This window comes from Drosophila elegans, unplaced genomic scaffold, assembly GCF_018152505.1.
Source record: "Drosophila elegans isolate 14027-0461.03 unplaced genomic scaffold, ASM1815250v1 contig_476, whole genome shotgun sequence".
NCBI lineage: Eukaryota > Metazoa > Arthropoda > Insecta > Diptera > Drosophilidae > Drosophila > Drosophila elegans.
The window spans coordinates 13,352,825-13,378,454 of record NW_024545863.1 but is presented as its reverse complement, the minus strand read 5'-3'; the positions used below and the strand labels follow the sequence as shown (position 1 = coordinate 13,378,454).

Below are 25,630 nucleotides of genomic sequence, written 5' to 3'. Positions count from 1 at the left end.
AGGGACTGCAGCAGGGGCTGCAACAGGGGCCACAGCAAGGTCCGCAGCAGGATCCATGGCAGGGGCTGCACATCTTCAATTCGTGCTGCGTTCAAAAGAGGTTAAATGGAAAGTGGGATAGCGGGGAGTGCAGCAGTCTACCTTGAACCCGTCAGAGATCACGAGCCCAGGGCTGGAATTTGATTTGTGTGTCCGTGTGACTATTTTTCTACAAAATGAGTTTCTCCTGTCATCTCCATATGAGTTTAAAGGCAAACACCTCAAAGTTACCACAACTAATCAAAGGACAAAGATGTTAATTGTTTCATACTCTGTAATTAAAGGTACATTTTTAAAATTTTGCATATGCAAGGAAGGAGGAAATAGCATTTTTTCAACTAAAAAGCCATCTCCCATGAAGATGAACCTATTATGTTATATAAACCTTTAAAAGAATTCTCCTCATTTTACTTAAATGTGTTTTGTAATTTTAATTTGGATCTGGTTTGAACACAATTATATTAAAAAACAAATTATGAAAGGTTTTTGTATCCTAATAAATTTTGTAGGCCATACAAAATTACTACAACTAATCAAAGTCTAAGCGGTTAATTGTATCATATTATGCTGAAACTCAGTAAAGACCTTTCATATGCAAAGAAAGAGGAAATGGATTTTTTTTAACACAACTGCTGTTTTAATGTTAATTATATTTTTAAGGATTTATCCTCCTTTTTACATAAATCTGTTTTGTAAAATTAATTCTCATTTGACCTAGGCACAATTATTATTATTTAAAAAATAAAATAATTAAGCTAGTAAAAAATGCAAATTCGAATAAGCCATACAAATTTTGGACGATCAACCGAACAGTGCATAAAGTACTAAAATTAAACGTGTAATAAAAACCGTTGAGGCAGAGGAAAACAATGTTAGCTTTGAGTTCTGAAAAACATCTCCATTAAAGAAATCCTTTTTGATGATTTTCTTTTGCTCATAGCACATCACGTATACGCCGCATTAAACCTTCGAGTTCATAGACATTTTTAAGAAATGAATGAATCGAAATCGGAAGTAACTTAAATGGCGTTCGTCGTTGCTTTCATTTTCATTCTTAGTTCCCTGATTGGGAACCGTCCCCTCCTTCTGCCATATACACACGTTAATCAACAGCTTCGTGTGGAAATGCAAACTAAGCGAATTTCTGGCATCTGTTTTATTTGATGAAAGTTGAGCTAAACATTTGGGCGGAAACTGGTGGGGCGGTAGCCTTGAGCGCCCTGCTTTGACAAATCACAATCCCCGAAAAAACGCCCGCCACATCCACATCCGAGGAACCTCTCCGGCTGTCGTCACTGACAATTGAACGGCTTTGATCTTTTCAGCGCGCCTCTCTCCAATTTTTGCGTGTCGATTGCGTTGATTGTGTGTGTGTGTGTGTGAGAGTGCTGGGTGTGGGTTGCCAGCGGCCATGTCCTTCTGGTTCTGGGCCGGTCCTGCAACTGGGCCGGGAGTGTCGAGGAGTCATCAGTTGGGCGCTGTATTTGTCAGAGGACGACAACGCGCCTGGCAGTGGCATTGAATGCATGAGACCTTTTGTCAATTACGCCCCCTCCGCCCATTTTCCCCAGGTCCCTGACTATTTTCCTTTTTTCCGGCTGTTTCCGTGGCTTTGCCCCCCTTGTCAGTGCCGCATCGGAGGGTCAGGAGGTCGAGAGGGTCGGGAAGGGGCCGATATGGCATCCTGAAAGGCAAAAAATAGGCATAGATGAAATGATTGCTGATTTCAGCTGTGCATACGCCAGAAACTCACTGCCACTGTCACTGCCACCTTTATGGCCATCAAGAGCTCGCACCAATTAAATTGACGTACAAGTTGTCAAACTGGAAATCATTTTACGCTACATTCGTCGTTTTAATTGGAGAACGAATTCTGCAACGGTTTGGTCGGATCTGGTAGTTTGTGGAACAATTTTACGCATGCAGTTATCCTTGTTATGCAGTTTAGTATTGCTGCTATTTTGGATGATTTTATGTCCTTGCAGGGTAAAATTTTCAAGCCCCATAATGTGTTACAACCAAAAAATATTATATATGCCAAACACCTCATATTTACATCACGCAAAATAAGTGGAAATCATTTGAAGGTTTCCCAGTACTCTCTCTATGGATTCCAAGCATATAACTCGTTGTATACTTTTAAAAGTATTTCGTGAATGCATCCACTGAAGGTATGTTATCTACCCTTAGTACAACTTTTTTTAAATAGTGCTTTTAAACGGCAGCTTATCTGTCATATTGAAGCTTTGGTTAGTAAATATTTCACAATTCTTTTCTCTAGTCTGAAAGGAATATCAAACTGTCAGCGACAGGCGCAATTATGTCAAAGTCAAAACTTGAAAACTCCCACCAAAAATAATGTTGTACGGCAAATTTTGTTCAGTCATGGGGCAGAAATAAAGGCCCAGACGGATAAAATCAATTGCTTTGGTCGGGGGACGGGGTAATATTGGGGACGGCTTCGGTTCGCTTTACCCGAAATTACCAGTTAATTGGCAATTCAGCAAATAGCATGCGTTTTAGCGGACCTTCCGCATTCTGCCAACTCATCGACATTGCTGCGTCCCTTCGGCGTTGGACAATATTTGCCCCAAAGAGACTGGAATGGCGAGGTCGAAGGCTAAACCCACCAAACAACAATCAATTTTAATGAACGACATTCATTAAAAATCCTTGCAGCGGTGCGATAATCATGATGGTGACGATGTCCTCGCCAGCCACTTAAACGCCATTGATTCATGGAATGATTTGAAAGCGAAAAACTGGCGATTGCCAAACAGATAAGTACGTGTGTGTATCTGCTGTTCGGATGTGAAAGGAAGCCGCAGGATGGCCCATCAGTTGCAGAGGTGGTCACCACCCACTTGGCCAGTCAGTGTGGTTAGACCTCCTTCTTCGCCTGCTCCTGACTTGGCGGTTTTGTGTGGTACTGGCTTAAACGCCAGGCACTCATTTGCCACGTCCTCGTATAATGCTGTTAACTTGTCGCTGCTGCTTTTGTGGTGGTGCATGTGCAAGCTCTTAGAATGAATATGTCAGCCAGTAAATTCAGATAAGTCTTAGTAACACAATGGCTTTTAAATTTAATTGCGAAACTTCTAAGGTAAAAACAAAACTCAGATCAGCGCAAAAGAACTTATGTGTATAGAACAGCGCCTTCATCCTAGACGACAATTTTTCTTAAACTTATTTCTTTGCTTAAATTCGTTAAAATAAATTTCGATATATATAATTTTTTTTATATTTTTCTAACTTATATTTTAAACTACAAGATAAAAATAAGTCTCTAAAGTGCTATAGCAGCAGGTTACCTTAAGCTCACCTGGTTAATAGGTTTTTTTGGAATAATTTCAGTGGAAACTGTGAATATTTAAGAAACTTGAGGTATGTTGTTGTTTTTTTTTTTGGGTTCAAGCAGGGCGTAAGCTAATAATTTGGGCGATATCTATTGATTCCTTTTGGCTAAGATATTTCTTAAAGAAAAAAATGTTAAAGCTTAATGGTTGATGCAAAAACTTTGTGTGAAAAAAATTTTAATAATTTAAAAGCATTATCCTAATGTGTGCTCACTGTTCGGCCGAAAATAAGCCTTTAAACAATCCCAAAAAACACTTACGTGTGAACAACTAAGTACAACATTGAATTAAATTAAATTTTCCTGCTCTCATGTACATGTACACATGTATGCAAATTAAAGCTGGATGTTTGCCTGCAGCTTTAATGCCCAATCAACTAACACAGCCCTGCCGAACACAAACATGTACGTGACATGTGCTTTGGTGAAATCGAAGCCCAAAATTGTCATTTCGATTAACAAGAAATCCACTTTTCTCTTACTTTTTCTCTCGTTTCTCTGGGCTGCCCCCAAATCAATTTCAGCATCACACACACAGACGTCGGCGGAGGCGGCAGGAGGGCGTGGATCTGGAGGAGTAGGAGCAGGGACATCGTCGTCATCGGCAGCCTCCACAGCCATCAGCTCGGATGAGAGCGGCGACCCATCAGCGGCGACCGCATTCTCCAGTCTGGCTCAAGTGTCCTCGCTTCTGCCGGAGGCATCCGCCCTGTCGGCGACATCGGGACTCGTGGAGCCCTATCTGGATGGCTACGCCACCTCCAATGTGACCACTCAGATCGGGACACACGCGTATCTGCCCTGTCGGGTGAGTGCTCTTCACGCTCCATCTCAACAATCTCCCCGTCCCATCTCAATTTCCCAAGCCAAACAAGCTAAACTAGCAGAAAAATAAATTCATAATTCCTTCTTTATTTCCCTTTTATTGTGCGTACAGTCGAACTTCTGTAACTCAAATTAAACGTAGTAATTTATTATTTCTGTCGAACTAAATCGGGCGTTTAAATTGTCTAGCTCATAAAGTAAAAATATCGGCAAACGCATAAACGCAGACAATAATGATTTCAAAACCTGACTCAACAATCAAGAGCAAAATTGTGCTAGTGAAAGTTCGTTTTTAATTTGATAATAAATCTTTAAAGCCTTAAAAGTCTTTAATCTAAGCAATTGACTTAGAAAAACACACAGTTTTTATGATAATAAATTATGAAATATGTGTTAAACGTTTGATTGAGTAACACATTTTTATAAATTAGCTTTTGAAATTTCTTAGAAAGAAAATGCTAGTGGAAACCTGTTAAAAAGAATCTTTTTCTTAAATTACGGTTCACAATAAATAACATTATGATGTTTATATCAAAATTTAAATTCCAAGTTTTTTGTTCAGATTAAACAAATTATCTGGAGCTATGGGAAAATCTTCGAAGTAAAAATTCCAAATTATTGGCATTAAAACCAACAAGTTAAGCTTTGTGTGCTCATGGTTCCACGCACTTAGTTCGGGCTAGCGAATACCACCTGTACATTGCTAAACAAAGTTGCGTGCTGTTTAGTGGAGGTGCATGCGTGTTTTTATTTGTAATTATTACTCTTATTGTTGTTGTGGCGGCCCTCATCAGCGTGACCTGGCCGGAGCCCTAATAGAAAACACATTAAATTTTATTGCGCAAATATTTGTTGGATGCCCGGAACGTTTTCGACGGCCAGGGAGGACGAGGTGTGACCGCAGACTGGGTATTTAACGCAAGGCTCAAAAACAAATGGCAAACAAACGTGGCCAAGACTCTCTCGGGCGATTTCTCACACGCTTTTCCATTGTTTGTGCAGGTGTTTAAGGGCCAACAGGAAAATCTGGGGGAAAAAGCAAGGGTCAGGGGCAAATGGAAATGGGAAATGCCCGTGGCACGCAGCCATGCAAATTGTTTGCTTACAAGTTGTAAATATTTTATTTAGCATAAACGAAAACTGAAAATTAAATTTCAACAAATTAGTTTTATGGCATCGCAATCAGTGCCAAGTTTTTGGTGTCGAGGTCAGCAAAGGTACGTGACTCTATGGCCAATGTGAAAGATCTGCTAATTATTTAATATTTATTTAATTTAGGCACTAAGCCTGTAATAAAGTGTTTGACTGTCCCTCAGCCGTTTGTTTAACGCTAAGCCGAAAAATAAACTGCCAGCAGAAGTGATATTATTGTTTTTAATAGCAGCTAAAAATAGCCTCAAAAATTGCGTGGGATAAAAGTTGAAAAATTGAATATATTCCTACGTGCGCAAACACAAGGATTAAATTCAAGATAAATTCATTTAATTTACCAAGTCATCTTAGAGGCATTTAAAGACAAGTTCAAGAGCTCAAATTCTTGACAAAGAACAAAGCATTGGAAAATTCGCATTAATCGCGGCTGAAATATTTTATACATGGCCGTGCAGACAGTGTTCTGTAATTTTCCAGCTGAGCAATGGTAATTTCTTGTTGTCATGGTCAATTAAGTGCCCCTCCGCTGGGCTCAGCAAACGATAGCCTAGAAGCTCCTCCGACCTCCAACACTGCCATTATTTCCCGATCCAGGAATGAAAAGTATAAGGCTCGCATCTCAATTTTCGTCAATTACTCGTCGTTGGCTTTACACTTTATGCCCGTCCAGGATGACACGCCCAGTTTGCTCGATGCTCCTTTGGCCGTTCTCCATTCGCCATTCTCCGGGAGCCTTTCATTCCATTCTCTGTTCAAATGCTGCATTAAGTGCCACAGTTGAGTGAGTCCTCTTAGCCAGGAGGCAGCAGGCAGCAGGCACCAGGCAGCAGGACAGGCACAAAAGGGGACGGGAATCGGGATGGGGATGGGGATGGAGTCAGACAAAGATTGCTCTTCGGTCCGCTTCTTTTCAAATTGGCCTCACTTGTCCGGGCATTCGATGACATCAGGTGGAGTACATCCTTTCGGGACAAATGGCTTATTTGAAATATTCCAAGCAGCAGCTTATTTGTAATTGTCGTAGCTTAATTTTTCTTCCGGCCAAAGAATGCGGACTTCAATTAAGTGGAGGTGAACCGAGTTTCGATGTCGCTGCAATCAGAAGTTAATAATCTCGGAAATAGAATTTTCCACAAAACTAAATTAGTAATCCGCCTGCAATCAGGCCGAGGCCCAATTAAATGCGACACATGCAAGGAGCTCCTAATGGGACCATTACAACGGAATTACAGGGCGGTGACAGCACCTAAACATTTAATGGATCAACTGCAGGAGTTCGAGGCCCACTTCCTGCCACCAAACCCGAATCCTAAACCGAACCCAATAGCAAAGTGTTGAATGGACAAAATCGTTTCAGTGCAAACAGAGATGCTGCTGTGTGTGCGCCTATAAATGCATTTTAGATTTACTAACTACGACACATTTCGATAATATCTGAAACATGCGGATGCCTCTGCTTCTGAGCCCCGATGACTCCCTGCATTGCGTTGCGTTACGTTTGTCCATCTGTCGGCCTGGTTTCATGTTCATTTCGGTATTTAATTACATTTCAATGTAGTTTCTGTGGGAAGTGGTAGTGGCTTCCCATTCCTAACCCCATTTGCATTTGGTTGCAGTAATTTACTCTCTCGTGTGTGTGCGGCGGCACTTTGACATTCCTCTTCCACTTGTTGAGCAATTCCCATGTAGACCGTCTAATTACCAGAGGTTGTCCTTATCCTCAATGAAGTGAACAGTCTATACAGTTTGAGACCGTTCTCTACTGATGAGCATAATCATTATTTGCAAATGGTTTTAATGGAGCCAAACATTTTGTAACCGATTTCCAAAGCAATCAAACATTCGACTTGGACTCGACAATTTATACTAAATTAGTATTAATCTGGGCTATGTTATTAAACTATGGCATTTTAAATAGGACGCTTTTTATTACTTTCTGAATAATTTTATTGGCCATTCATATACCACAAAAATATTCAATGCCACTCACATAAATCTATTAATTTCCTCTCTTTATTTCCGCAGGTCAAACAGCTGGGAAACAAATCTGTGTCCTGGATTCGTCTGCGAGATGGACACATCTTGACCGTTGACAGGTAATTAACAAACTCATTTCCAGCCATTTGGAATCGAGGCAGGTCCAGTATCTGCTGACAATTAGAAATCAATTTTCTGCCTTTCCATTCAGACTCGTTAATATCGATGTGAATGCTCGACTTCCTTGGGGACGCTGTGCTGTTATTTTACGTAATTGACAGCTCAAGTGCTATAAACGCAATAATTCACTGATGAGCATAAATATTTGCGTAATTACTGAGATTCAGGCTCAATTTCAACTGTTATTCTTGCGTTCGTCTGTACGCACAATATACAATTTTGTTAGTGATTTACCGGTTCTCGCTCTGTCTGAGACATTTCAGGCATAATTCGCATGAAAATAATTAATGGCTATCAGCTGAAATAATATTTGCCAATTAAAATAATTAAAAAAATAAAATAAAATAACAATGATATCATTTTAGATCAATTGACCATCGAGGGGGGAGTGGTTAACCTTGATAGATAATTAAATCTATAAAAATGGCTTGAGCAATTTTAATACTAATATATCTTAATTATATTCTTGTACCGATGGGATCAAAGGAAGTCACCAATCAGGATATTTAAAATGGCGCGTCGTGGGTTTTCTCGAAATTATGTTTTTTAACCGTATGATTAAGTCTGATACATTGATAAAACGAAGAAAAAATTGAATGTAGTTTTTATCACTTCGACCAAAAAAATTTTTAAAATACACTTACAGAAAATTAAATTTTGTTATTTGAAAAATAAATGAAAATTCAGTGATACCAAAACGTGTATTTACGATATTAACGATTTTTTCAAACAAAAGTTATGACTTGACATTTTCGATTTCGTTAAACACATGCTGATGATCAAAAGAAAATAACCTGTTTTTTGATAGCTAAGTCGCTTTTAACCCTTGGGATCATCCACTCTCAACTCTTGTAAGACCGATTTGTTCGTTCGCATCAGTTGTTTCATCATTCTTTTCTCAGAACTCCTTAGAGATTTCCCATTTCGATTCCTTTTATATTTTTGTAAATTCAATTGAGATGAAAACAATTTATAACAAAATGAATTAAGTGCACAAACTTTGAAGCTTCCGAAGAGCCTTTTCAATTTCAATCTGCGTGTCCTGGAGCGGGAGATGCAGGTGTGTCATCAATGAATTGAGCTTGTGGATGCTGGATGTTGGATGTGGATATGTCCTTTTTGCTGTTTTTCCTGTATGACAGGCCAAGCGGAAACGCAAGTGTGCAATTTCATTGCATTTTTTCACCTCCCTCTCTTTTAAAAGCAGTAAAACTTTACTTCAAACTGTCCTCGTCTCGGTTTGTTGTTGTTTCCCTCTGTCTTTTCCTTTACACTTAGAAAAAATATGAAAATGAATTCGTGCATTACAACATCCTTTCTTTTGCAGTCTTTTATAAAATGTTAAATTTGTTTCATTTAAATTTACAAATTTGATGAAATGTTCTTTCTGCTGTCACTGAAAATTTGTAGTCCTAGTATTTTTAAGATTTGTAAGATGCTTTATTAGCTTTTTCTGGCTATTTCAAAATCTAAATTATCTCGTTTAAAAAATCCTAAAAAAAGAGAGATTATCTCCCAGTGCATCTTCTCTGTTTTAGCCACGTCTGCCTTTTGGGGCGCATTGAGCTGCAGCGGGGCAGGGCAAACATTTCCAGCTTATTACTTTGATAGAAAAGTAAAACCAATGAACCTTTCACATTAGATAAGACAGCCAGCCTGTTTGTCCTCCTGGCGGAGTAGCTCCCATATGTGAATATCTGTGTGGCCATGTCCCCTCAGTGTGTGTGTGTGTGTGTGTGTGTGAGTATGAGTGCGAGCAAGGATGAATGGCTGGGCATGAATGAATGAATGACTGGCTGAAGGCAAACATTGCTGGGCGGCAAGCATTGAAATTTAGCTGAGATAGTGTCCTTACTGATTGCTTCCTGCAGTGCCCACCAGAGGAGTGTCCTTAGATCCCGTGCCACCCCTTTTTGGCCAACTCCTTATTCGGGCCAAGTCATTCTTGCTGCATTTGCTGCTTCCGCTGCCAGTTGATTGTGTGCGTCGAGTTCTTTCCTGCTCCAATGTCTTCTGTCACATTTATCTAGAAAGTTTTCTTTTTGCCCGCTCAAAAGAAACCCCCAACTGTTTGTCCTTCGCCAGCAGTTCTCCGGCATATCAAACATAATGGGAATAGATTTCAAAAACTTTTAGCCAGCGCCACAGCGAGTGTGTTGTATAATAGCGCAAATGATGTGTTTACACTATCATATAAATGTCACGTGCAATGGCGTCCTTTGTTTGCCGCTGGACACATGCTTTCCTCAATTTATAGCCTCCAGTCCCCGCTGACAAAGGATTACTTGACCGAGTCGGATGGCAAAAGGAGTCGGGAGTCAGGAGTCTCGGCGGCTGAGGTAATTACCCAGCCAGGTGTTTCTCGGCACTTTGTTATCTCTTATCTCCGCACACAGACACACGATATGTGCCACATAGAGTTGCATGTGCAGCAGGAGATGAGCTTCCTCTTAATGGGATTCTTCGAGTGGCAACCGCAACAAGCAGCAGCAAAAGCTCCTGATGCGATAAACGAACCAAAGGAAATGAAACTCTCCGTCGAGGGGAGAAAATCTTTTCAGATACGTCTGAGGTTAAAGTGAAAAAGTCCGCACCCACTATCGTACGAAAGGACACCCTATCATATTCACAAGCAGTCTTTCCGGAAATTATGCACCTTTGAGTGAGCACATTCCCTTAAACAGAATTCAGGAAGTTCACATTTATATTCTATTCGGACAGATATGGAAAATATGCGAAAAAAAGAAAATTATTATAAATAAAATTATTATTTTAGTTTTCTTGTTTACTAACGTTTCTAGTTTATGTAAAATTAAATTTACAGTTCTACATGAGAAATTTGCTAATATCTCCTGACTTGAATTATTTAATTTAAGATATTTGATTGCTATATTGATATCCAAGCCTCATACACCCAGAGAAAAATCATGGAAAATCCAAATGCTTTCACTTTAAATTAAATATTTTCGGTACTGATTTAGCCCCGAGGGGTGTTGTGCTTAAATCAAAGTGTGTTACACTGTGATTTTCAAATTTAAATCTTTAATTAAATTATTGGATAAACTAATTAAATATGTTTATAACGTTACCAGGTTTTTAGTTCACTTTAAGTAAGTTTATATTTTGAAAAACAGTTTTAGATTAAAATATTTAATAGTTAAGTTTTACTATAGAGTTGTTTATGGGGAAAACAACCAAAATGCTACCCTTTTTCTCTGGGTGTAAGATTTATAATCTATATCCACACCTTATAAATGAATCACTACCTTTCGCGCACCCAAGACCCTGTAAGCCATAAAACTCCATTTATTTTGACCGAAAATCTCTTTGAGATCGGCGATTTGATTAGCTCACTTGAGGAGTACTCTTTGCGTAGACTCAACCAGCCGCATCCGAGTATCCAAGTATCCGAGTGGCTTGTATCACAGAAAAGCGAAGAGGACCAGCCAGCACACAGAATTTTCTTTCACAACAATAAATTGCAGATGGAAACTTATGCCGTATCGGGTCACTCCCCAGCACTTGAGAAACGAGCGCAGAGACCGCAATAAGCCACAAAATGCGGACAGGGGCAAGGAGTTTTACAGAAATATATGGCAAATGGGGGACAACGAAGAACTCGGGCAGTAAGAAAAAAAAGACACAGAGCACAGAAAGCGCGCTGGGAAAACTTTAAAATGAAATGAAAATTATAAAGTAACTACAAAATCTTGATAAGAAACACAGCGAGGGGTGTACAGTTAAGGGAGAGGGAAAACGGGACACCGAGGAAATGGCAAAAGTCATAAAATGTCGAGTTTTACGAGTGCAAAACGCAAGGGTCTAATCTGGGTTTAGCATCAAAACTTGTTAGTGAGTGGGTGGGAAGACGGTCCAAGCCAAGAGTCGGCTTTGAGGCACATAATAAGCAATGTCAACGCATGTGTGCAGTGGGCGTGGCCATTCCACTGCATTTTAGCCAAATGACGGAAACATTTTTGCACTTTAGGCAAAGTGCAGGGGTCGATTGGGGGATCAAGAGGAGTGGAAAGCGGCTAAGCGGCATAACTAGGAAGAAGGAACAAAAATACTACAACAATGACATTAAACGCAACTTATTTTACAACTGAGTTTCCCCTCAGCAAAAACATTTGCATGCTGCCCGCCCAAACACGCAACTTTGTTGTCAACTCTTTCCCCCCTCCAGCTGCCGCTTAAATGCCGCAACTAAATAACTTTGAGTGTCTTTTGAGTGGCCATTAGTAGCGGACTTAGCGAGGACTCGACTAAGTGGGTCTGCCGCCATTGTTCGTTTGTTTAGAATTTGTGCTATATGTGGGCTTTAAGTCAGTCCGAATGGCTAGTGGTTACCGACTACCTGGAGTTTCCAAACAAGTGATAATGGTGTGGCTCAGTTCTCCCAGTCAGACTTTCCAGATTCTTGACATATGCTTTTATGCATAGTTTGCACAGGGACTATGAGTTCGGTGTTGCGTATATTAAATTGGTAATTTAAATTTTAAGAAGCATAGAAGTATTGCTTAAAGCAATTTTTGGTCCTAAGAACAAGGTTTTAAATTTCAAGACAATAATTAAAAATCAATTGGCAAAAAATAAGATATTTTTCTATTTAAAATATTGATAATCATAGAATAATGCAGTGAATTTCTTAAATATAATTTTTTTATCTAATGCAGCTAAGATCTGGTTAACTGTTTTCTAATACGAGACCATTACACAGGGCTCGAAAATATCATTGAATTTTAATATCTGTAAGCAATTATTTGAATAAAAATATTAAATCGTTCATTCCTCTCAGTTTTAGGCCCTCTACTAAAGAATTTGCGTTTAATATTTTTACCTTATTTTTACTATTTTAATCACCAATGTCAGAAATTAGAATTATAATCAGTTTCCAATTGTATCAGAAAATATTCACCAGCACTGGTTGTTTATTCCTCAGCTTTATTTCAAAAAAGGAAAAAGGGTAACTCTTATTTTCGAGCTCTGTTCTTAAAGTTGCAAACTAAGTGTCACTTATACGAGCCCTAATAATAAACTTTTCAAAGTTAAACAAACTTATATTGCAATTTAACATGGCAAGGGATTAGATTTCCAGTGGAATAAGTTTAAGTTCTGTTGCCAGAGGCAACCATTCATGGTTGAATGCAATTACTGTGATCTTAAATGAGACAAAGATGGCATAAATACTTTATAAATGAAATAATAAATTGTATAACATCTTAAATTATGTGTGTGTTGCAACTTATAATTGATGCCAATTTTAATCTTATTTTTAGGGCCGTCTTCATAGCAGACCAGCGATTCCTGGCCATCAAGCAGCCGGACAAGTACTGGACGCTGCAAATCAAATATGTGCAGGCCCGCGATGCCGGATCCTACGAGTGCCAGGTCTCCACGGAGCCCAAAGTCAGCGCGCGTGTCCAGCTGCAAGTTGTGGGTAAGTCAGGGCCAAGACCATGAACATGAAATGCTGGGGCTTATGAATATGAGTTCGCACTCAGACACTGGGCTCTGAGTGAGTTGGAGCGTATAATTTGCGGGCAAGGAGCAAAGGTCAAGCGGCAGCAAATGCGAAAACTTTCCAGCCCTCTTACAAAGGGCACGGCCACACATGGGCCGAGATCTTTGCATGTTTCATGCGGCTACTGCATTTGAAATTACTCACTAAATTGCATTCAAATTGCGGCTGCTGACCATTGCCCATTGAAATGATCAAAAAAAAAAAAAAAAAAAAAAAAGAAAGGAGAGCACACACACTCGCACCAACAGACGGAAAATTTCTTCGGTTGGTCAAGTTTTTTAACGAGAAAACTTTTACGTACTGGATTCTGGTTTCGTTTTGGTTTCACAGACACACACAGAGCACTGAGTAAAAAGTTAATTAAATTTCATGTTTGCATACCGGAAGAAACAGCAGCAGCAGGCCAAATGAACAATGTAAATGTCAGTCGAGGGCATCGGAGGATGTGCTGGGTGCTGTAATTGATATGAAATTTCCCTCGCTCACAATATTTATCTGGGCCGCACAATAACAACCGCATTGCTTGGGGCTACGACACTGAAATCAGTGCGAGTATTTTTTGGCCACGGGTTTGGGAATGGATTCCGGATTTTATCTATGACACGGATGCATTCATTTGAAACGATTGCTGTTGCAATTCTACCCGAATATCTGTCCACTTTGCGGTTGAGGTTTGTTTCACACCGGAATTCGTTGGTAAAAAAAACACTGCCCTCGGGCTGGGCAAACAATTTTTGCCGGGAATTACACCATCATTTCAAATTCTTTGACAATTTAAGGTCAATTTAGCCCGGCTCAGAAAGCAACGAAAAGCAGAGCGAAGGCCAGTGAAAGTAAAAAGTCAATTTGCATTTGAAGCCAACAAATTGAATTTTCTTTTATCCAACTAACACTTTGGTTTTATGGAGATCCAGCCCAAGGAGCTGCTGGCAAAAAAGGACACATGCTGAGTAAAAGGCGGAGAAAACTGGGAAAAAGGCGGCAAGGGCAATAGACTGGATAATGGCGTTGCCAAAAAGTGATTTTCGCATTTCCGGCTCAGCTAATTTGTATGCTAAACACTTGCGCATGTATGCCAAACCTCATGTGTGCTTGAGCACTGGGAACAAAAATTACCATGAGTTTCTAAAATTCAACATTAATTTAGTTTTAAATTTATGGCTTGAAATAATATTTTACTTATTAAATTCAGAATCACAAGATTAAAATAGTAAGTCAATATTAAGAAGGTCCCAAGAAACAAAACAATATATTTATTTATTTTGAAACAAGCCAAAATTTGAAACACACATCTGATAATAATTTTAAGTTGACATTGTATTGCTAGATTTCACTTGTTTATCACAGATTTTGTAGTTCCTTACTTTTAAACAAATGAAAGTATATTGCATTTTCCAAGTGCTTGCTTTGGAATGGGCGGAGGGCGTGGCAGACAACAGGTATCCATCTGGAACCAAAAATATTCGCACAGATGAATTTCGTATGCGCGGCCACATTTGCGTTAATCTAACGACAAGTTTAAGCATAAAGGATTTCTATTCATGCCCAGCAGGGATTCGGCGATCCGTCTCTTTCTCGCCCCGATTTGCCGTCTCTTTCTGCATAACCATTATTTGCAGTCGTTTGGCCTTCATCCATTTCCATTTCCCCGTCGTGGTCCAATCGGCCTTTGTTTGTTTGAAGTTGAATTTGGGTGAGCGTGGTCCTTCCTGTTCCTTCGCTCCATTGCTCCTTTTCTCCCAATTCTGCTGGCCATAACCATTATCGGCAGCACCTAGTCGCCCCCGCCCCCTGACCACCCCTTTGCAGTTTTTCCTGCCAGTTTTCCCACCCGTTTACCCCACTTCTCCCTTTGGTGTCGCGCTGCCTGGCTGATTTTGTGCCTTTGCCATGTAATTTGTATTTATTGCATCGTTTTGTCTGTGCAAACGGCCAAAACTCCCTTTGCATGTTGTCGATTTTTGCACCACCCCACCACCCACCGCCCGAAAGCAACCCAAACCACCGCCTTGACCCACCACCACCCCCAGTTGGCGCTGAATGAATTCGATTCTGAGTCTTTGGCAATGGATTTTATGTTGAGGCTTTGGCCTTTGCTTGCCTGCTGCTTGATTTCTGGGCCATATTCGGATGCAGAGCCAAAGTGGGGGTAATAGGCTCGTAGTTTTCGGTCAATTTGTTGTGTTAACAGAGGCTGGGGGAGCTGGTAAAAGATTCTTGTTTGCTTTGTTGCTGGTTAAAATGTCAGTTTCTTTGGTTTTGGTTCATTTACTCAAGTTTCTAGGTCACCGAAATGGGCAGCACAATAGAGCCAAATCGTTGTTAATGCCCCGAAAAACATCAAGTCTGCTTAGCTGCAAACTTATGTAATAATCTTTTAAACTTTTCCCGGCTAACTCGGCAGATTTATATTTATTATCCGAATCCATGGGAGAGCTTTTCGCGCCGAGAAAGGCATTCACACCCACGGTGGCCACGCACACATGCCTGCCGAGTGAATGAATATATTTTTTTCTACATCATTGAACAACAAACTAGATTTGGTTTTATGAGATTCCGTTTTCTGCTCAGCTCATCTCGTCTCCTGGGCTCGAGCTTTTCACTCCATGTCTGCTTTCGTATTCATTCTTGACTGGCTCGGTCTGCTTATTTAATTTGCTGCTAATCTTGTATGACCAAAGCCAATTTTGGGGTTTTCTTTTGGTTTTATTATATTTTTAGGGAGCGCATTTAATCTCACCATCAGAAGTGACAATATTCCCTGTGATGTCTGCACACCTCCCCTTAACTAATTTCCCTAAAAGCATTTCGCCATAAACTCAATTAATTTAAGTTGCTGCAATTCGCTTGACACTCCTAACCAATTCCATTCCCCTTCGGGCTGCTGTTCCCTTTGTGCTCGGAGAATTAGCTGAAAGTGTGGTCAACTTTAGTTTGTTCGCAAAGTTTTTGGGTTGCTGCGGTTTTCATTCAGCTTCTTTTCTTTTCAGAGTTATTTCTAAAGACTAAGGATAATAGTTCGGCAATCGATGGTGTTAATGAAATTAATTTGAAAATGTGTTACGATAACCATTTTATTACTGAATTGAGGTTCTCGGTTTCGTTTCTGCATAATCAGCAATCAATATCTGAAATACAATTTTTTTATAAGAAAATAAGGCAGATCATTAAACAAAGGTTATTTTTACGTTTTTTTATAGTGTTCCTAAAAAAAAGAAAGTGCTGAAATAGTCGTCTTTGTTTTCAAAAAAATACTCGTCGAAGATTACAAGCTAGATTTTTTGCTGATACCTTATTTGCAAGGAGGAATTTTTAAATTGGGATCTTAGAAACTAAGTAAAAAACAAGAAAACAAACAAACTTTTTATACCCTTGCATCTATTATAAAAATTAAATATTATTTATTATTTATTTAGAAATTAAATAAAAAATGAAATAAATTAATATGATAATAATTAATAATATGTTAATGAAATATGTTATTATATTTTTTTATATTAAGAAAAAATCTTATGAACTATTATAAAAATTCCACTTACATCAGTTGTCATAATGTTAAGTTTTAGCTTACAACGAGAGCAGATATGCCCACCAATTAAGTTGGTTAAATGAGTTTAAAGCTGCTACATTTAATTACTACTCTTTACAGACTTAATTAAAGCCATATGTGTGTTACAATTGGCTGACTGGAAAATTATTCTCTCACCGGGCGGTGGTATCCCCAGAGTCAAGTTGCGCGGGTGATAAAGTAGAACGGTTGCTAATAACATTGCACTTGCTGCTGGTTCAGCTGCCATACTCCATACTACCACATACATATTTCACTTTTTTTTTTTTTGCATATATTTTTGCTGCTGTGTCGCGAATCTCCAGTCAAGCAGCTGGAAAACTAACATGCAACAACATGACGATTTTGACAAGCTGACACAGTTTGGTGTCAAACCAGAGCATGGCGCACACAAAGATACACTCGCGCACTCTAACACTGCTGCAAGCCCAAGCACAGATACTCTGGGGCATAGTCGGGCATTTTGTGTAAATTCTCGGCGCACTCATTTTGCACATTTTTGTGTAACAGCAGTGAAAACTCGGCGTATACGTGATTTTGTCAAATTTCAAAGCTCACGTTTCTCCACGTTGCCCTAGCAAATGAAGACACACAGTTTTCCGGGTAGGGAGGGGGTGGTCGTGACGCCTGGCGGAGGGAAGGTCGTGTGAAAATGTATGCGCCAACATTTCCAACTTGTTCGTTTGTATGCTTTTTATTCGCCGCCTTTTTTGTTGCCTTTCTTCCATTTTTGTTTGACACAACTCTTAGTTTGTTATGCATGTGCGTGTCTGTTGGCCAAAAATCACCCGGGCGCCGTTTCGGGGACATCTGGGGGGTAGTTCATGCTGGAATCAGTAAGTGAAAAATTGAAAAGTGGATTTTCTTCGAAGGCGGAGTGGCGCTCCGCCACAACCAGATTTACGTGTGCGACGTGACTCGCAGCTGTTAATTCAATAGATTAGCGAAATGACACAATTTCGAAGCAGCGAATTTGCCACTTCCACTTACGTCCCAACTTCCATCCTCCATCTTGCAGTGCCCCGTACGGAGATTCTGGGAGAACCGGACCGCTACGTGAAGGCGGGCAGCAACGTGGTGCTCCGCTGCATCGTGCGTGGCGCCCTGGAGCCGCCCACGTTCATCATGTGGTACCACGGCGCCGAGCAACTGGCGGCCGACTCCCGCCGCCACCGCACGCAACTGGATCCCAACCTGCCGGAGGCCTCCGGCGAAGGCCAGAGCACGGTAAGTGCACAGCCCAAAATTCCCAGTTAATGAGGGAGTAATTAATACGTATATATATTCCATCATTAAACACAGCTCGCTTTCTTCTTTAGCTGAGATAAAAAAACAAAATTGTTCTTATTTAAGAGAGACTTAAAAGTTGTTAGCCATTAATTTTACTTTTACAAAAACAAATCGGTTTTTACTTAATGGTTTTGTTTACTAAATGCAAGTGTTTAGCACCTTATACCTTACCTAGGTCAAGATTTTTAACTGAAAATTGAAATTTATTAATATTTTGTTTTTTAAAATAGTTTGAAAAAAAACTATAGCATAATTTAACCGCAACTTAAATATAAGGTATAATCCACCGCATGTTTTTCACATGTTTCTTCAAAGCATATACAACGCATAATAAATAAATAAGAAAAACCAATTGACTTCAAAATGATTTTAAAACAAAATGTAATTAGTAAATGTGTTTTTATAAACTTTTTTTCCTTTTAATCTACTTAGATACTTGAACAATTTTGGATCTTTTACCTTACTTAAGTACATACATGCCAAAAAACTAGATATTTTCCAATACTGACTAATGCGAAATCTTTTTATTATGAAATGGAATAAAACATTTTAAAGAAATATAAGCCGAGTCTGAGATAACTTTTAAATTTTGTTTTATATTGTTGTCTAATTATTTGTGAAAATGTTTAAAAACTTAAAATGACTAAGAATGACAAAATGTAAAATTAACAGTAATTTTATCTTTCCATCCTTTTGTTAAGCTAAAAACATCCCAACATGAAAATAGAGCACATCTCTATATATTTTTATTAAGACCAAAAATGTATTAATTTAATTTATTATTGTCCCTTTTTTTGGAATCTCGTATTCATTCTTTTGCCTTCATTTATTAATTGTTTCAATATATTTAAAAAGGTGTGTTGTAACTGAGAACATTTAATTCCTCTGTAACAGAGTAACAGAGTTTCTTGCGCTTGGCCAAGACCCAAAGACTCCCTTGTTGACTTTAATTTAATTACTCTCTATTTCCTATGGATTCTTCGCTTCTGGTGCCAAGCACAAAATATTATAATGTTGTTGCGCAAAAGTTTCAGTTTTGTCGCATTTCGCCTAATTGCCTGGCCATAACTTTGTGCCCCGGCCCCGGAGCAAAAAGTCAGTTCCGGCTCATGCCCAATATTTGGAATACGTGTGCCCATGTCCGAATGAAAACTGCCTGTGTTTATCTTTTTCTTTTCCGAACTTTTCCTTGGGCCCTTGAATCTGTAACTGTATGTGCCTGTGTTTTTCTTCTTCTGCAGATTGGCTCATTAATCATCGAGTCGGCCAAGAAGCGCGATACTGGCAATTACACATGTAGCCCGTCGAATAGCCCCAGTGCGACCGTAACGCTGAACATAATAAATGGTGAGTGCCAGGGCGGGAATTTTCACACAAAAAAAAGAATATCAATACTATAGAAATTTAAGTCCAGCCGCCCTTATACACTCTAATTCTAACTATGTAAAAAATGAGTCATATATATTGCATGCTTGAATATTTTCCATATACAGTATGGGTAATTCTTTTTGTATGTATTACGTTAAATATTTAAAAATCGTTTAAAAGGTACAGCGACTTAAACATTTTTACTTAATATAGTATCAATTTTAATAGGAAGATGCTCGTTTAAAAAGTTTAAAATTTCCAAGCAAAGCTTGATTATTAAGTCATTACAGTCTCGAATTAAGTGAGATAATTGGTGTGTCTATTAAATAATGAAATCTGAGACAAGTTTGAATAGCTTGTGATTTAATTTATTTCTGTGCAGGGAAGACCAACTGGCACAATGTTTAATTTTTCCCTGTGTATTCTCCTAGGCGAATCGTCGGCCTCGGCGGTCACCTCATCGGCAGCCACCACCCGGGCCTACGCCCTCAGCATCCTGGCACTCCTACTCAGCGTGATTATCATCGGGGTGGGCCACCGCACATGACATGTCACTGCCTCCAAGCAAAACTGAGGGACAGGAAATCCAGCAGCTACTAAAAAATGAGAAGATGGGAAGCCCAACACTCTGCCAACGTAAAAAGTATAAAACCAAATTAATTTGATAGACCCAAATAGCAAAAGCGACAAGAAAAGAGAGATTAAACGTAATAATCGAGTGCATGTTGTAAGCTAGTTGATTTTATCCACTAACTAATAACCAATACATATACCGCAGCCAGTTTCGAGAGCCCCGAAATCCAGCTAATCGTAAGTTCTACCGGCTATAAGCGAACTAGTTAGTAAGCCCCTAGTCTTAGGCAGACTCCTAGCTGATTTCTTTATTTATTTTTTTGGTTTGGGTTTTCGGTTTGGTTTCGGGGGCCTCTGTTTTGTGTAAAATACCGAGTAAGTTTGCATAAATGCATAACCGTAAATATTTATGCAGTCCGATATGAAATTGCATCGATATCCTGAATGCATTTGGACCGAATGGGCGAACCGTGAAGGAAGGGGGAACGGATTCAGGGAAATTCCTGCCATCAAACGAATGCGTTTTTGGAAAAATTCAACTCGAATGCATTTGCATGGCAATTTGAGTCTGGGAAAACATTTGCAGTCTCCTTCCTATGTGGCGACATGCTGAACTTTTCAATTAGCCGTATCTCCCGCACCCCTCGCACAGTTTCCACTCTCTCTCTCTCTCTTTCTTTCTCCCTCTTTCGCTCACAGATGCCGGACAATTTTGAATATTTATTATTTTTAGCAAATACTGAACTGTGGCCGGTGACCTCGTTTTCTCGTTTCGAGAAATATCTAACTTCTGTTGCCAATAAATGCATCTAAAATTGTATACCCTCGAATTGGCCGTCCCGATAATCAAAGAAGTTTTCTATGATTTCAAGGAGTTTACTTATCATTATCATTGTCAAACAGAAAACCCACAAATATGGACTGTCCGATATGTGTGCGACATGGTAAACATTTGCATAGCCAATTTATGGAACTCTATTTTATGTGCTCTTATCTCACGAACAAGCTCGAAACATGCGGGAAAAACCAAAATTCATAAAGAAAATAATTGCGTAAGAACAAAAAATTATAGCAAATACATGCATTGATCGGATTGGACATCCAGCAGAACACAGCATATAAACAAACAAAAACAATTTAATTGATAACGAAAGTAAATTTATTGAATTGAGCGGACTGACTCGCGAACTGTATATAACTCTATTGCGAAATCGTTCAACAAAATGTAAATTAATTAAATATACAAATAATATAAATGGCTGAATCCAACCAGAGACGTATTCCGAACACTAATGAATTGCATTTAAACGATACAAATAAATACATAAAAATAAATAAACAAATAGCAGGCAGGAGACAAAGGCGGAAGGCAGTCAAAGAAATAAAATCGAAATCAAACGGACAAAATGTAAACATCGTGTGCGAACCCGCAGGCCCGGCTCGTATTTATTTATCCACTTAACGTCCTTTTTAATTACACACACTCGTCCAATCCACGGCAAATCCCATAAAAATCGTCTGAAATTAATTAAAGTTGTCCCTGTCCTTGCGTCGAAATTGAGGCTGCTACAGCGTCAACTTAATTGCAATTAGGTGCAAGCCGCGCACACACATTCTCCCACTCAAACAATGCCCTCAAAGTGGCATTAATTATGTGTGCGACTGCTGTCCCAAGGCGCCGGTTGTTACACCCTGCGTATACTTGATGCGCTCGCCTTTGAGCGTTTAACGAATTGATCCCGGGCCAAGTTAACCGCAAGCAGCTGCGAGAAAAAAAAAGCCACGGAAATAAATTTCTGCGGTCAGAATAATGCAGCGGGGGAGGGCTGGAGGGTGTTAAATTAACAGGGATTCTTTTCACGGGTGTGGACAATTAACACATTCCCGTTTGCATGCATCAAATGCTCGCGGTCTGCGGCTAACCGCCTTTGAGGCAACCACCACCCACTTAAACCCTGCCATTTAACTTTCAGCCTTTTATTTTGCCGCCAAAAAGCCACCAACAACCCATTGGACAGCCCATAAAACTGAATGTTGAACAATGAAACTTTGTTAGATTTAAGTGGCGCATATGACCATAGCAAGTACTATACAAATCGAAATCAAAATACATTTCTAAGCTCTTAAGTGTTTTTCATCAACTCGATTAACGTATAGATGCCATACGTGTAATTATCAACACCCCGACTAATTGTAAATAAAACGCATTACACGCAAACGTCCCAAAATCGAGGCGAGGTGTGGACATTACCTTTTAAAGACAGACACTCGAACTCACGTGTACTCATGATATAGCAAAGTTTATTGTTAAGTACCGACTAATACCGAAAAGAAATACTTACACATACATATGTAAACGAAACTAAGAACTATGTGAAACTTTAACTGACAAATTTATTGCATTACATACAATAAAATAATAAAATTGAATAACTTAACGAGGTCTTTTTCACAAAACAACATGTGTGGGAAATTGGTTATGCCAGGAAAACAATTTTTATGGTATGTATTAAACAAGGCACTTTATTTTTGTTCTGTTAAGGTAAAGTAGGTTACTACACAGGTATTCAGAAAAATTCTTAAAAACTATTGGCGAACTTTTATTTTGAGAAAAACGAAGATACAGACTTACTGACAAACTTTTGGCATTACATAAAACGAAATTGAAAACATTCAGCATTAAACTTGTCTGGTTAAATTACTTCTTTAAGTACGAATAGCTTATTTAAATAGTCAGTGATTTGAATAAGTCTTATTTTTTTTCATTTGAAAGAACATTTTTGGTAAGTATAAAAGTAAAAAAGGATAAGAAACGAGCACGTATTTTCTAAGAACAAGGCACATCGCATTAAAATTAAGTTATTTTAAAACTGAATAAAATTAAATCATGTTAATACTGAATCTTTTTCAGTCAATTCAAACACCTGTAATATATTATTTTAGGAATTCTTAGTTTGGCATTCTCAACTTGAAAAAATCTTCTTACTTTTCACTTTTTACTTGGTTTTCATAAACTATTATTTAAGCTTAAATAGTTTATAGTTTAGTTTTAATTTGGGATTTGATTGACCACCAAGAGAACGGGTCCGGTATTTTCGGTGATGATGCGACGGCAAATGTCGTCGATGCCGAATCCGCGAGTTACCTGATGTAGCATCATGCCCATCACCTGCCCAGTCTCGCTGTCGACCAGAGCTTGGGGCACCAGTTGGGCCACGGCGTACGCCAAAAGGATGCCCGACTCTCTGTCCAGGATAAGGGCTGCCACGAGACGACCGACGCCCCGGCGTCCGATTAGAGGAGTCCCCTCTGTTGACGTAAAGTCCATGGCTGTGGACAGACCGTGGGCGATGGTTCGCACCGTGAACTCGTCCACGTGCACAGGGGGATCCAGTTGAGCAGCAGCCGAGTTCAGCAGGGTGCAGGCCACATCGGTCATATCCAGACCAAAGCAGTTCTGCTGAAAACCATTGGGACGATCGCCATGGCCAGACAGCAGACCGGGGATCGAGGGTGGCGAGAAGGCCTGGTAGACTATGTTCTGCCTGGGATAACGGATCAGTCGAGACACTTCAGACACTTCTTCAGGAAATGTTGAGTCAGCAATGAGCACGTTGTAGACCTCATGGCCAAACTCCACAGCATCGCCTTCTTGTGCAAAAAATCCTTCTGAATAAGCATCTGCAGGAGCTGGGGGCTGAGAGGTTAGGGAATCACCAGAAGATTCTTCTCCTTGTGCTGTGAAAGTCTCAATGGCTGCCATCAAAACGGCAAAGTCTCCTTGAGCCGCGTTGGAATCCTGTGCATGAGGCTCATCCTCTTTATTCACAAAAACGTGGATGTCGCTGCTCGTCCCTTCCTCAGATGCATTGAAATCCTCTTGATCTTGGTTAATCTTGATAAATTCATCCTGATCTGCCGTAATGTGTATGAGATCATTATCGTAAACCAGTTTGTGGGCCATCTTAGATTTAAAAACTGTCTTATTGGCTTTACCACGAATTTTATAAAAATTAAATTGCAAAGCGCGGAGTTGCCAGGGATGGAGAATGCAAGACGCTGAAACTATCGATAAGTTGAAATGCTTGCCTGGGAATGCCGATTTCCTGCCTTTCAAAGTCGATTTTATTCATTAAATGTATTCCTTTGAAACTGAACAACGAAAAAATCTGTATTTTTTTTTATCTATGAGAGATATCGAGAGGCAAATAACCGGCGAAAACTTGTCCGTCAGTGTCTTTTCTTAAGCCTAGTACTCAGATCGACGAAATCCGTACGCCAGCAATGAGAGAGAGCGAGAGGCAAATAATTAGCGTACTCTTTTCGTCAGTGGCTTTTCTCACCCCGGTACTCAGATCGATGAAAAAATACAAGAACATTTTAAAGCGTTGCCAGCCGTCTAGAACGAACTCTGGGTGAGCATTCGTCAGGCCCTGGAAAAAAGAGTAAAAAACTTAATCTTTTGGGGCTAAAGTTGGCTGAGCTAAGTACTTCTCGGACCATAAATGGGAGTAAAAACGCAGAAATATTAATAATTTTAAAGCCTTAGTACTCAGTTTGAAAACCAGTTTTCTGTAGCCTAGTATTCAGATCGACGAAATCCGTTCGTTTCTTTACCTCTATTCAGATAGCCGAAAAATACCAAAAATAGCATATAAATGTAATTTTGGCCAAAAATATGTCCAATAGTTTTCCATTTTTTTTTAAATTATTTTTGGTTGCATTTCACTTTGTTTGGTTCACTCGGAAGAAGAAGACGTTGACGGTAGACTATAAGATTAATTTTGGAAAAATTTTAGATTAAAACAGATTAATAGATAATAACAATAAAAAAAATCTGGCCTTAAAAAGCAAAAATAAATCGATCCAAACCCTAAAAGTTTGACAATGGATATCGGGTCAAGGTCAACGTAACGGTCTGTCTATTTTCAGGCCAAACATCAAGGACAAACGTGATTGAAAGGATTTAGGGTTTGATTTGAGAATATCCATTACAGCCGTCGATGTCCAACAATGGTTGCCGGTCTCATTGTGACTGGCAACTGAAAGTAGGGCGCCGAGTAAATCAAAATAATAGATATCTCTGCCAAAATTAATTAAATGGAAATCACCCAAAACGATGACGGTCCGGGGGTGCATCAAGTCCTTGAACAAATATTTATAAATAAAATACTAACCGCTAAAATTAAATTAAATTTTTCCAATATCTTAACAAATATGCCAGTTGGTCAAATAAGTGTCATTTTTTTCAACGAATGTTTTTGAAAGAACAGAAGGATTTGTGAGATTTTATCCAAAACGTTTGTTTTTTAGTTTGTCTTAAAAACTTAATACTAAATTCATTTGCTTATAATTTTTTCAATCGAAAAAAATCGTTCTCTGTTTAATGACATTTTAAAATCCGTTCGGCTTTCAATTTAAGTTGGTCAATTACATTATCAGTAATACATTTTTAAAAACGAAATGACATGCTTTGAATGTCAATACTAATACTTTTTCAAAAATTCTTTAAAGCCCATTTTTTAAGTCGTTACACCTTTTTACGTTTCTGTAAGAATATTTATTTTTTGTAAGAGTGGTTGAAAAAGTGATAAAAAATATGTGGGATATTCTTAGAATAGCTGAGATATTCTTGAACTTGTGAGCTGATCACAAATTTCGATTGTGCTCAATCATAACTAAAGTTATGTAACACATAAAAAATAGTTCTAATAGATAAACAAAAAATAATTTATCAACGCCGTTTGCTATGTATAACTAAAGATAAATACAGCTAGGT

General features: G+C 39.0%; 2 protein-coding genes across 2 annotated transcripts in view; one reads left to right on the top strand and one right to left on the bottom strand.

The window, feature by feature from the left end:
• The window catches only part of LOC108148299 (hemicentin-2), a 71,607-nt gene extending 49,318 nt beyond the window's left edge, over window positions 1-22,289 (top strand). The window contains exons 3-8 of the mRNA XM_017275281.2: window positions 3,919-4,202; window positions 7,397-7,467; window positions 12,808-12,968; window positions 17,639-17,847; window positions 19,152-19,257; window positions 19,710-22,289. Coding sequence (XP_017130770.1) covers window positions 3,919-4,202; window positions 7,397-7,467; window positions 12,808-12,968; window positions 17,639-17,847; window positions 19,152-19,257; window positions 19,710-19,825 — 947 coding nt within the window. The 3' untranslated portion in view covers window positions 19,826-22,289. The remainder of the gene's footprint in view (window positions 1-3,918; window positions 4,203-7,396; window positions 7,468-12,807; window positions 12,969-17,638; window positions 17,848-19,151; window positions 19,258-19,709) is intronic.
• A 365-nt stretch (window positions 22,290-22,654) lies between these two features.
• LOC108148301 lies at window positions 22,655-23,952 on the bottom strand. Its single transcript, XM_017275283.2, has one exon. It carries the CDS (start codon window positions 23,813-23,815, stop codon window positions 22,901-22,903), a length of 915 nt encoding a protein of 304 aa, XP_017130772.1. The 5' UTR covers window positions 23,816-23,952; the 3' UTR covers window positions 22,655-22,900.
• Window positions 23,953-25,630: the final 1,678 nt, after the last annotated feature.

Excerpts from the sequence above, each read along its gene's own strand:
- LOC108148301 (XM_017275283.2), bottom strand. The coding sequence starts at position 23,815 with ATGGCCCACAAACTGGTTTACGATAATGATCTCATACACATTACGGCA.